Here is a 12,888-nt window from a genome sequence, read left to right on the forward strand (position 1 = left end):
AGACTCTTTGATGACATGGAAAAATTTCATGATACAGTATGAAGAGAATAAAAGGGAGTTATACAATTTTACATGTAGGAGCTAAAGACAAGAAAACTGATTTTAACACAGCAATGTAAACAGAACCCTAAAACATATGGTGTTGGATGAAAAAGGAAAAAACAAATAGAGCGCAAGTCTATTCTGAAAATTAAAAACATACTTAATAGGCATATTTAAATTATATATTAAATATGTTAGAGTGAGCACCTTTCGGTCAGGTAGACCAAAAAAAAAAAAAAAGCTGAAGCAGTGAGAGGCCTCTGTGGGCCCAGTGATGATAACGAGCTCTGAACTGAAGGGAAGGTCTGAGTCAGCTCTGCATTTGAGAGCCAAATACACCCAACACAAAAAATAACCGCCCAAGAAACAAGAACAAAGAACTGCTACAGATGGTCTAATCTCAATATCGTAAATATATATTTGCACTGAAGGGAAAACAAAGGCAAGTTCACCAAACTGATTTTTCTCTGGGTAGATTACAGTTGATATCTTTTTCTTCTTTCAACTTTTTCTATGTTCCTGAATTTCCCTAATTTTCTACAGTATGCATGTCTTGTATTATTACATAATCACAAAAAATATAACAACAAAAGTCATTTTTAAAAAAAGTATAGCCATGTGTTTGTCAATTATACTTTAATAAAGCTGGGGGGAGATTAAAAATACTATGTTGTTATTGAAAAGAATGAGACAGATTTGTGTATCGTTGTTGTTTACTTGCTCAGTCGTGTCCAGCTCTTTGCAACCCCGCGGACTGTAGCCTGCCAGGCTCCACTGTCCATGGGATTTCCCAGGCAAGAGTACTGGAGTGGGGTGCCTTTTCCTTCTCCAGGGGATCTTCCCAACCCAAGGATCAAACCTGTGTCTCCTGCATTGCAGGCAGATTCTTTACCTCTGAGTCATTAGGGAAGCCCTAGATTTACATGTACTAACATGGAAAGTAGGCTACACTCTTCAGTTTAAAAAAAATTAAAAAACAAGAAGAAATAATGTATTATTTATCACAATCCCGTATTTGTAAAAAGCATGTGCATATTATATACATATATTTATATATATATATATGATGCATGTCTATATATTAGTGTATACACATACACACACACACACACAAACACATATAGCTCTTAAATATGGATGCCTATGTACAGAAAAACACTCTAGAACTTTAAACTAGAAATATTAGAACTAATAGAACAGGCTAAATATTAGAATCAAGTGAAGAGCTTTTAAAAGTCCTAATGTAGAACTTCCCTGGGGGTCCAATGGTTAAGATTCCCTGCTTCCACTGAGGGGGTGAAGTTTTGATCCCTGGTCAGGAACTAAGATCCTGCATGCTACGTGGCATGCATGGTCAAAAAAATTTTTTTAAGTCCTGATGCATAGGCCACATCTCAGATCCGTCAAATTACAGTCTCTAGGGACGGCACACAGGTACTGCATCCTTTAAAGCTCCCAAGGCCATCATAATAACAAACGGTGAGCACTGCTCTAAAGGGACCCACCCATGGGAATTCCCTGACGGTCCAATTAGGACTCTGCACTTTCACTGAGGAGGGCGCAGGTTTGATCCCTGGTCAGAGAACGAAGATCCCATAAGCCATGCAGTACAGCCAAAAAAATAAATAAATAAAAGGACCTACCCACTTCTGTTAACCATGGGTATTTACAAGGAGTGGAACTGGGGAAGCAGAATTTCTGCTTCATATGTTTCTCCTTTGTTTGCATTTTTACAGCCAGTAAACATTACTTTCATATTTAGTGAGACAGAGAGAGCAAGCAATAAACAAAAAGATAAGGAAGGTGTATTTCCTGCCTCTTGGCTAACCAGTAGTTGCCACTACTTTCCCTGTTACCTACCTCGGGTGGGCTGCTATACGTGGTCAGGGGACCTTCACTAAGGCCATTGGGCTTTTCTAGCACCACCTGTTCAAAGAAAAATCAAATTGGTAGTGAAAATAGCTGTTGTTGTTTAGTCACTCAGTTATGGCCAAGTCTTTGCGACCCCATGGACTGCAGCCCAGCAGGCTCCTCTGTCTATGGGATTCTCCAGGCAAGAATACTGGAGTGGGTTGCCATGTCCTCCCCTCCAGGGATATAGAGTAGTGTGTATGTGTGTAATCCCAAACTTCTAATGTATCCCTCCTCTCCTTTCCCCTTTTGTAACCATAAGTTTGTTCTATATGTCTGTGGGTCTATTTCTATTTTGTATATAAGTTTATTTGTATCACTTTTTAAAGATTCCATATAAACCATATTACGTGATATCTTGAAATATTATTTTTCTAAGAGTTCAAATCTTAGAAAGATTAAAAGGGAAAAGGAGGAGTGGGGGGAGAGGAAGAGGGAAAGAAAAAGAAGGGAGGAAAGAAAAGAAAAGACGTCTAGTGCTCTGTAGGAAAATGGAGAAAAGAGGGAGTGGAGAAACACGCACAGCCTTGAGAGAAAATACCTGAGCCTCATCAGGAGGAGGAAGGAAACCCCAGGCTAAAACCTTTCAGCAGACTGGAAAATGTGCCGGCCCATTCCCCGAAGCCCAGGAAACACAAGCAGCTGCCTGCCATAAACAGAGTTTCCCTTGCCCCTCGGGGATCCAGACAAGGTTTGACAAAACATAAATCAAACGGGGAAGCGGAGTTTGCTGCCATTCTTTCCAACCCAAAGCCTAATTAGTCATCATATGACTGCTGGTTTATATAAACAAGGGCCCTGGACTTCTGGGCTCTGCGCACATTAGGCTCTTCAATCACAAAACAAAGCACCTCCCACCAGCCAGATGTGAGCTCAGGCAGTGAAAGTCTTACCTGGAGCCAAAGCAAAGTGAATTAGGGGGTGTCCACCACACGAGCCTGGCACGTGCCCAAGGTGAAGGGTAACTGTGCTGGCTCTAGGTCACTTGTTCCCCTTAGGAGAACGAAGGCAGGGGCTACTGGAGAAGAACCACCCCACCCAAACTGAAAGCAGACGAAGGAGACACTGCCCGGAATCTAAGAGAGGATGAGGGTGAACTCATGGAAGAGACAGTTCTGCTCTCCTGGGGATATTTCTATCCTCAAATTTTTGAAGGACTAAAAAGCAGGATCCCAGGATCATCCATGCCAAGAAGGATTCTCCAATCAGTGTGGTCCAACAAACATTTACTGATGACCTTGTGCATCCCTGGTGGCTCAGCTGGCAAAGAATCCGCCTGCAATGTGGGAGACGTGGGTTCAATCCCTGGGTTGGGAAGATCCCCTCGAGAAGGGAACAGCTACCCGCTCCAGTATTCTGGGCTGGAGAATTCCATGGACTGTACAGGCCATGGGGTTGCAAAGAGTCAGACATGACTGAGCTGTTTTCACTTTGTGCATCCCAGACCCTGGACTGGGGTGTGGGCACAGAGACGAGGGTGCGAGAATGAACTCTCACCTGGAGAAGCTTCCTGTGCTAGGGTAGAGATAGCTCTAGACGCACACAGTAACAGGCCAGGACCAAGACTTCCAATTTATACCACAAGCATCGCCAAATTAAGCAAGATCAACTTACAAGAAGTTTGGATTTATAGGGGGAAGGGACAAGATGGCTTGCCATTAATTGAATGATAATTTTATTGATATAAATTCAATTTCTTTTGTACATATTTTAGGGACAGGTATGCTTATATATAGGCTGACATGTGTGAATACAAGTGTCTATCTTCTAGAGAGCCCTAACAAGGTGTGAATGCTCAGAGAAGCCAGCATCACCTGTATTCTCAACTTTCCCAGTACTGGCATTAGATTTGGTAACCAATGGGTGACTGGTAAATGGCACAACTCCACCTCCTCAGTTTGGACCCGACTGTGGACCATTTCTTATTACCTGTATCTCCTGTTTATGGACAGAATCTCCTGGATCTCTGTCAAGTTTGCTACTTATATCCTCCCGGAGCTTCTGCAAGCAGTTCCTGGCCTGGGAGGAGAGGGCAAGAGGCTTTAGCTTCGGGAAAGAGAGCACAACAACTCACCCACCTCTGCGCCCTTTCCCAGCCCATACTCTGATGAGTCAAGTACTGTTCTCAGGGCTGGCTGGGAAAGCAGAGACTCTACTCAAGTGGGGCTGGAGTCCAGTCTCTCCTACAGAAGCAACAAAATAATAAAAAAATCCTGTCTTGGTGTATTTAACTTTCCAGTTGGGGAGACACACAACCCAATGTGATATGTTACGGCCACAAGTGCCAAGAAGAAATACGAGACAGGTTAAGGCTTAAGAAAAGTGAGGAAGCAAGGCTGGCACTTTAGATAGGATGACTGGGGGACAGCGCTAGGTGTATGGTGCTTAATAAGTATTTATTGATTAATGGAAGGGTCAGAAATGATATTAACACATGAGGGGGCATGGTGGCACTTTGGAGATATGAAGGAAGCAGAAGGGAGAAAATCAGAACCTATGAAAGAAGGGAGCCAAAAAATGTGAGGTTTAGAGAAACGACTGGTCATTTCCACAAAGGGAAGGGGTGCCCACCTCCTGGATATACTGGACCTCACTCTTCAGCTGGTTAATATTCTTCTCATGGATCATCTTATCTCCAGACCTCCCCTTCAAGTACACCTGAAATAAGGAAAACAACACTAATTAAGAAATCTCCAGTGGAAGTAACCTAAATGTCCATTGACAGATGAACAGATACAGAAGATGTGGTACAGGGGCTTCCCTGGTGGCTCAGTGGTAAAGAATCTGCCTGCTAATTCAGGAGACACAGGTTTAATTCCTGATCTGGGACGATCCCACATGCCATGGAGCAACTAAGCTCATGTGCCACAACTACTGAGCCTGTGCCCTAGAGCCCACGTGCCACAACTACTGAAGCCCTCACATACTAGAGCCTGTGCTCCACGACAAGAGAAGACACCACAGTGAGAATCCCACGCACCGCAGCTAGAGAGTAGCCCCTGCCTGCCACGACTACAGAAAAGCCCAAGCAACAAAGACCCAGCACAGCCAAAACTAAATAAATACACAAAAACTGGGGGGAAAAGGAGGTGGTAGGTACATACACACACACACTAAAATATGACTCAGTCATAAAAAAGAATGAAGTAATGCCATTTGCAACAACATGGATGAACCCAGAGATTATCATACTAAGTGCAGTAAGCCAGAAAAATATCACATGAGATCACTTACAGGTGAAAATTAGAAAAATAAAATGATACAAATGAATTTATATACAATATAGAAATTGACCTGCAGACAGAAAACAAACTGATGGTTAGCAAAGGAGAAGGGGGGAAGGATAAACTAGGAGGTTGGGATTAACATATACACACTAGTGTATATAAAATAGATAAACAACAAGGACCTACGATACAGCACAGGGAGCTATGCTCAATATTTTGTAATAATCTATAAGGGAAAAGAACCTGAAAAAGATATCTGTAACTGAATCACTTTGCTGAAACTAACACATCATTGTAAATCAGCTATACTTCAATAAAAATTTTAGAAAAAGAAAAGAAACCTCCAGTTAAATTAACTCCACACAGGTAGCCTCATACACTGCTGTTCAGTTCAGTGGCTCAGACGTGTCCGACCCTTACACTGCTGGTGGGAGGGTAAATTGTCACCGCCTTTCTGGGTGGTAATTTGGTGGTTCTGATCAGAAGACTTAAAACTATATTTACTCTTTGACCTACCAAAGCTATTTCTGGAAATTTATCCTAATGAAATAAATTGAGCTAAAAACTAGTATAGATACTTACATATATACATGTAAACTCATGAAAAGGGAATTGTAAAGGGGATTTACACATTTTTCTCTGTACACCATGCTTGACTTTTTTACAACTGAGAAAATATTTCTTTATTATTTATACTATAAAACATACACAAGTTAGTAATATATATACTTGACAAAATATCATTTATGGCTGCAAAAAGTAGAAATAGACAAAATGTTCAACAATAGGGGATTAAAGAAATTATAGGGTATGTGTATAATAGAATACTATGAAGTCATTTATGGATACAGAAGATATTATAAACTCCCATTAAAGGGAGGCAAGCAAATTGTAGTATAAATATACAATACAATTTTTTAAAAATACAAACGTATAGGAAAATGTCTGAGAGGATACACAATAAAATGTTAACAATGATTATATTAATAGAATTAGGGGGTGGTAATGTAATGGCCACGTAAAGGCCATGTAATGACTTTGAATAAAAAAAATTAATTGAAAAGTATACAGGTTGGATAGGGTAAAACTATTCATAAATAACAAGATCTTGCATACAGAATAACCTAAGGAATTCAATAAGAAACTGTTAGAACAAATAAATGAATTCAGCAAGGTTGTAGGATACAAGTACAATATATGAAAAAAAGTTATATTTCTATACACTATTAATAGCAATGAACAATCCAAAAGAAAAAAATCTAGAAATAAATTTAACAAAGTTCAAAACCTGCATTCTTAAAATTATAGAACATAACAGAGGCAAGAAATTACAGAACAGGAAATAAGAGAAGACCTTAAAAAGTGAACAAACATCCTATTTTCATGGATTAGAAAACTTAATATTGCTAAGATGGCAATACTCCCCAAACTGAACTACAAATTCAACACAATTCTTATGAAGATCCAAGCTGGTTTCTTTGCAGAAACTGACAAACTAATCCTAAAATTCATATGGAAATTACTACAAAGCTACAGAAGTCAAGACAGCATGGGGCTGATATAGGATAAACACATAGATCAATGGTATACAAAATGTCCAGAAGTAATAATTACATACTTTGATTTTTGTCAACTGATTTTTGACAAGTGTGCCAAGTAACAGTCTTTTCAACAACCGAGGCTGGTAAAAACAGACATCATGTGCAAAAAAATGAAGTTGAGTTCGTGCGGGACTCCAGAGCCGAGCGGGAGCGTCTGGGGGACCTCGTTCGACCGAGTAGCCGAGGCACCGCCCGCGTCCCGCCGCCGCTTCCCGGCGACTCCTGCGCCGCCCAGGAGAGCGAGCTCCGAGCATCTTGTAGTGCGGCCACTCTTCGGGGTCAGGAGCGGGGAAACCGAGTGCAAGAAACCCCCGGACCCGAACTCAACCTCTTCCCGCCGCGCGAATCATCATGACCCGCTTCAACAAGGGCCCTTCCTATGGGCTTTCGGCCGAGGTCAAGAACAAGATTGCTTCCAAGTATGATCATCAGGCAGAAGAAGATCTCCGCAATTGGATAGAAGAGGTGACAGGCATGAGCATTGGCGCCAACTTCCAGCTGGGCTTGAAAGATGGCATTATCCTCTGCGAACTCATAAACAAGCTACAGCCAGGCTCAGTGAAGAAGGTCAATGAGTCCTCATTAAACTGGCCTCAGTTGGAGAATATCGGCAACTTTATTAAAGCTATTCAGGCTTATGGCATGAAGCCACATGACATATTTGAAGCAAATGATCTTTTTGAGAATGGAAACATGACCCAGGTTCAGACTACGTTGGTGGCCCTAGCAGGTCTGGCCAAAACAAAAGGATTCCATACAACCATTGACATTGGAGTTAAGTATGCAGAAAAACAAACAAGACGTTTTGATGAAGGAAAATTAAAAGCTGGCCAGAGTGTAATTGGTTTGCAGATGGGAACCAACAAATGCGCCAGCCAAGCAGGTATGACAGCCTATGGGACGAGGAGGCACCTTTATGATCCCAAAATGCAAACTGACAAACCTTTTGATCAGACCACAATTAGCCTGCAAATGGGCACCAACAAAGGAGCCAGCCAGGCGGGAATGTTAGCACCGGGTACCCGAAGAGACATCTACGATCAGAAGCTAACATTACAACCCGTGGACAACTCGACGATTTCCCTACAGATGGGTACCAACAAAGTCGCTTCCCAGAAAGGAATGAGTGTGTATGGGCTTGGGCGGCAAGTGTATGATCCCAAATACTGTGCTGCTCCCACAGAACCTGTCATTCACAACGGAAGCCAAGGAACAGGAACCAATGGGTCAGAAATCAGTGATAGTGATTATCAGGCAGAATACCCCGATGAATATCATGGCGAGTACCAAGATGACTACCCCAGAGATTACCAGTATGGTGACCAAGGCATTGATTATTAGATTCACAGAGGAGCTCAGTATTTAGCCCATTGTTTTTATTCAGTGAGAACCAAGCTAGCCTTGAGTAATTTTTATCTTGTCTTCCTAAAACACTATTATGCTTATTGTACCTAAAGGAACTATTGCCTTACATACATTCCTTTTTCCTTTTTCTGCCTCTTCCCTAAATAGTTGCCTTTTAGTGCTGTGGCAGTTAAATCCTACAGCATAACCAATAACTCACATATGAAGTAAAAAGGAATACTGTGAAAGGGGAGTACTCTTGTACAGTCAATTCTTTCATTAAAAATCTATGCATTTTTACAGTCCTCTACTTAAACTGGTATTTTCAAACAATAGGAAGCTTTTTTTTTTTTTACAGTTTAGTATCTTGTTTCTACATGGAAGACTAAACATGCTTATAGCTAAATGTGGTCTTTGCCAACTAAATTTAAGATGCAGCGTTTTAGAAATTTACATATCAATGTTTCTACAGTATTGTTTGCTAATTTTTAAATAAAGTCCTGATCAGTGTGCAAAAAAAAAAAAAATGAAGTCACATCATACACAAAAATTAACCCAAATGGATCATAGACCTATGCATAAGAGCTAAAACTATAACTCTCTGAAAAAGTATGGGGATAAGTCTTTGTGACCTTTGGTTAGGCAAAGTCTCCTTAGATACAATACCAAAAGCACAGTAACAATGTTCATCGCAGCACTCTTTATAATAGCCAGGACATGGAAGCAACCTAGATGTCCATCGGCAGATGAATGGATAAGAAAGCTATAGTACATATACACAATGGAGTATTACTCAGCCATTAAAAAGAATACATTTGAATCAGTTCTAATGAGGTGGATGAAACTGGAGCCTATTATACAGAGTGAAGTAAGCCAGAAGGAAAAACACCAATACAGTATACTAACGCATACATATGGAATTTAGAAAGATGGTAACAATAACCCTGTGTACGAGACAGCAAAAGAGACACTGATGTATAGAACAGTCTTATGGACTCTGTGGGAGAGGGAGAGGGTGGTAAGATTTGGGAGAATGGCATTGAAACATGTAAAATATCATGTATGAAACGAGATGCCAGTCCAGGTTCAATGCACGATACTGGATGCTTGGGGCTGGTGCACTGGGACGACCCAGAGGGATGGTATGGGGAGGGAGGAGGGAGGAGGGTTCAGGATGGGGAACACATGTATACCTGTGGCGGATTCATTTTGATATTTGGCAAAACTAATACAATTATGTAAAGTTTTAAAAATAAAATTAAATTAAAAAAAAACTTAAAAAAAAGATTAGAACAACGTAATTAACAGAGAAATAGTTACTTGCTGCAAGTAGCATCAGACTCTTGCATTCTTACTGGATTTTTTTTTTTAATGTTGCTGGAAATGACTTGCTGGACGTTATTAGCTTCCAGCTAAAGAGGGTTACGCATGAAAGCTCCAAGAAAACCAAAAAGTGATTAGGTGGCACAAGAATAATAAAATAAACACATAAGTACACAAATGCATATATACATGGATACATACATACATAAAGGGATCAGATACTTCTCTGCTCTGTCCTTTACGAAAAGGGAGGAAAAATTTAAAAGATCATGCTGTATGCTAGAAATTAACAAAACACTGTCAATCAACTATATATACTTCAATAAAATAATTTTTAAAAAAAGCACAGTAACAAAAGAAAAAATATATATAAATTGGATTTCAACAAATTAAAAATTTTTGTTTCAAAGGACATCATCAAGAAAGAAAAAAAAAAAAAAAACCACAGAATGGGAAAAAATTAAAAATTTTTTCCAGAACATTTATCTGATAAGCACTTACTATCTGGAATATATAAAAGAACACTTACACTGTAACAATTAAAGCACAATTGGATTTTTAAAGAGCAAAGGATTTGAACAAATATTTTTCCAACGAAGATATACAAACAGGCAATAAGCATATGAAAAGATGTCATTAGGGAAATGCAAATTAAAACCACCATAGGACACCACTTCACATCCACTAGGATGGCAATAATCAAAAAAAATGGATAATAACAAGTGTTAATGAGGATATACAGAAATTGAAACCCACATATATAACTGGTGGGAATACAAAATAGAGCAAATGCTTTGGAAAAATGTCTGGTAGTTTCTCAAAAGATTAAATATAAATATAGAATTACCATATGACCTAGCAATTTCACTACTGCTAGGTATATACCAAGAGAATTGAAAACACATGTTCACCTAAAAACTTGTACATGAATATTCAAAGCAGCATCATTCATAAAAGCAAGAGAGTAGAAACAACCCAAATGCCCATCAATTGATGAATGGGTAACAAAATATAATATATTCATTCAAGGGAATATGATTCAGCCATTAAAAGCAGTGAGTACTGATGTATGTTACAATATGGCTGATCCCTGAAAATACTCTGCTAAATGAAAGAAGCCAGACACAAAAGGCCACATGCTGTGTTGTGAGTCCATTTATATAAAATGTCTGAAGTGAAGTGAAGTCACTCAGTTGTGTCCGACTCTTTGCAACCCCATGGACTGTAGCCCACCAGGCTCCTCCGTCCATGCGATTCTCCAGGCAAGAATACTGGAGTGGGTTGCCATTTCCTTCTCCAGCGGATCTTTCCAACCCAGGGATTGAACCCAGGTCTCCCATATTGCAGGCAGATGCTTTAACCTCTGAGCCACCAGGGAAGCCCATATGAAATGTCTGCTGCTGCTAAGTCACTTCAGCTGTGTCCGACTCTGTGCGACCCCATTGACTGCAGCCCACCAGGCTTCTCCGTCCATGGGATTCTCCAGGCAAGAACACTGGAGTGGGTTGCCATTTCCTTCTCCATATAAAATGTCTAGAAAGGACAAATCCATAGAGACAGAAGGTACTGATAGAACTGTGGTGATCACCAGGGGCTAGAAGGAGTGACTGAAAAAGTTCTGAAATTAGTAGTGGAGATGGCTGCACAACTGTATGAATATATCAAAAACTACTGAATTGTACACTTTAACTGAGTTAATTGTATGGTATGTGAATTACATCTCAAAAAGTTGTTTTTAGAAAAGAAACTTTTAATTTTTTTAAATTGTTTTAATTGCCTTAATTAAACAAAAATTATTTCAATTAAAAAAAAAAAAGTTCCGTAAACACACTTTTTACCTGTCTCCACAGTTTTCAGCAGCTGACATGAATACAGACAGTAGATAAGCACCTGGAAAGGCCATCTCATCCATTCCCCTGCCGAGTGCCAGGTGGCACTAGAGCCACCATAGCCTGATTGTGATCTCCTGGTGTTAATTAAGATCTTTCCAGGAGACAGACAGCCAAGAACTAGTATCACAGATCTGGTTCTTCCCAGTCAAACCACAAGGCCCTTTGGTGAAGGCAGCCGTTTCCTCTCCTGTGTCTGCAGGGAGAAAGAGAGGAGGGATAAACCATGAAAGTGAACTAAGCCTACCTTAATGATCTCTTCGTGTCCATCATTGGACTCCACCAGTTCTGAGGCCAGAGAATGACTAGTTGAGCGGCTGGACACCATGGCATAGGTCTTCCTGCCCGCCTGCCAGAGAGAGGGAAAGAAAAGTGGATCAGAAACCATACGACCAGCACTGAACTTCTGCCCCTCAACCAATGCAGAACTGCTGCTCAAAAGACTTGAAGGGTTAGTCCAATGTTTCCCTGCAAAGATTTATTTCAGAACCTCAACCCGAAGCCACAGGATGAATGCAGCAGCAGCAAGAACACAGGATGGGAGAATTAGTTGAAATTGCAGGTTAGTTTTAATTGTAATGGGGGCCTCTACATCCCCAAAGCAAGGCACGATGCTGAGGTCGGCTGGCTTTGTCTGAAAGGAGATGCTCCCAGGCAGCAGAGGAGATGGTTCCAGCCAGCACTGGGCTGAGGAGTCAGCAGCAAGGAAGGAGAACTGGCGGAGACGAGGAGGCCTCGCTCCACCAGCAATCTCGATACCTTCTGGGCTATGCGTTCAAGTTCATCTCCTGTCAGTTCACTCTGGAGAGTCAGCCTGAGCACGTCCACGCTGCCCTAATAATGACAATCACAGCAACAATAATCTCTCACTTTACAGTCTACTACCAGTACACATGCACTTTTGCCAGTCCTGTAGAGTGGGTTTTATTATTGCCATTTCATAGACAAGAAAAGCTGAGGTCGGAGAGGTACATCAGCTTGCCCAAGGTCAGTTCACTCTTGGGTGATGAGGATGTCTCCAGGGACTCTGACAGTGTTCTTCACACAGCACATTGTGTGCGTTCTCCTTTCCCCACTGTTCAGAAGGCATCCCTGGATTGGTCATCCCCAGTTCAGAACTTCTGCACCTGACATCCACCCAGGAAGTTACTGATTCCCTTTACAAGACTAGGATATCTTTCCTGAACCAAATCATAGGAAGGTACCTGAATCCAAACCCCTATTTCTATGAGCCACACAGAAATTATCCAGAAGAAAGCAGGCGATACAGTAGATCAGCCTAATTTCAAAGGAAGAAGCAGGTGTTCTTTCGTAACTTAAAGAAGGTTTAAAAACCTTCTTTTCATTGTGAGGAAAATAGAAAACCTGAGGGGGAAAATATGCAAGAAGAGGGAAAAGTGGTGGGCTGGAGATCTGGGGAGATAACAACATTGAGAGAGGATCAGTAAGGCAGAATGCACCAAACCCTGCCAGTAACCCGTGTAACACATACAGGTAGACAAGAGGCTTAGCAACTCCGGATCCGTGTATCTCACTAGAAAAATAAGGGTT

At 40.9% G+C, this 12,888-nt stretch overlaps 1 protein-coding gene and 1 pseudogene across 6 annotated transcripts in view; one reads left to right on the top strand and one right to left on the bottom strand.

Annotated features, from left to right (window-relative positions):
• TUFT1 (tuftelin 1) overlaps positions 1-12,888 on the bottom strand; it is a 50,110-nt gene that overhangs the window by 13,129 nt on the left and 24,093 nt on the right. The window contains exons 2-6 of one of the 5 annotated variants that reach the window (XM_027533573.1): positions 12,097-12,171; positions 11,585-11,686; positions 4,525-4,611; positions 3,883-3,972; positions 1,903-1,968 (exon numbers count right to left, since the gene is read on the bottom strand). In XM_027533573.1, the coding sequence (XP_027389374.1) occupies positions 1,903-1,968; positions 3,883-3,972; positions 4,525-4,611; positions 11,585-11,686; positions 12,097-12,171 (420 nt within the window). The remainder of the gene's footprint in view (positions 1-1,902; positions 1,969-3,882; positions 3,973-4,524; positions 4,612-11,584; positions 11,687-12,096; positions 12,172-12,888) is intronic. The other 4 variants (XM_027533598.1, XM_027533584.1, XM_027533590.1 and 1 more) reach the window with 4 other exon arrangements.
• Positions 6,922-8,635, top strand: LOC113886922 (annotated as a pseudogene). Its single transcript, XR_003509581.1, has one exon. The product of XR_003509581.1 is annotated as a calponin-3 pseudogene (transcript).

Source organism: Bos indicus x Bos taurus, chromosome 3 (genome assembly GCF_003369695.1).
Source record: "Bos indicus x Bos taurus breed Angus x Brahman F1 hybrid chromosome 3, Bos_hybrid_MaternalHap_v2.0, whole genome shotgun sequence".
Lineage (NCBI taxonomy): Eukaryota > Metazoa > Chordata > Mammalia > Artiodactyla > Bovidae > Bos > Bos indicus x Bos taurus.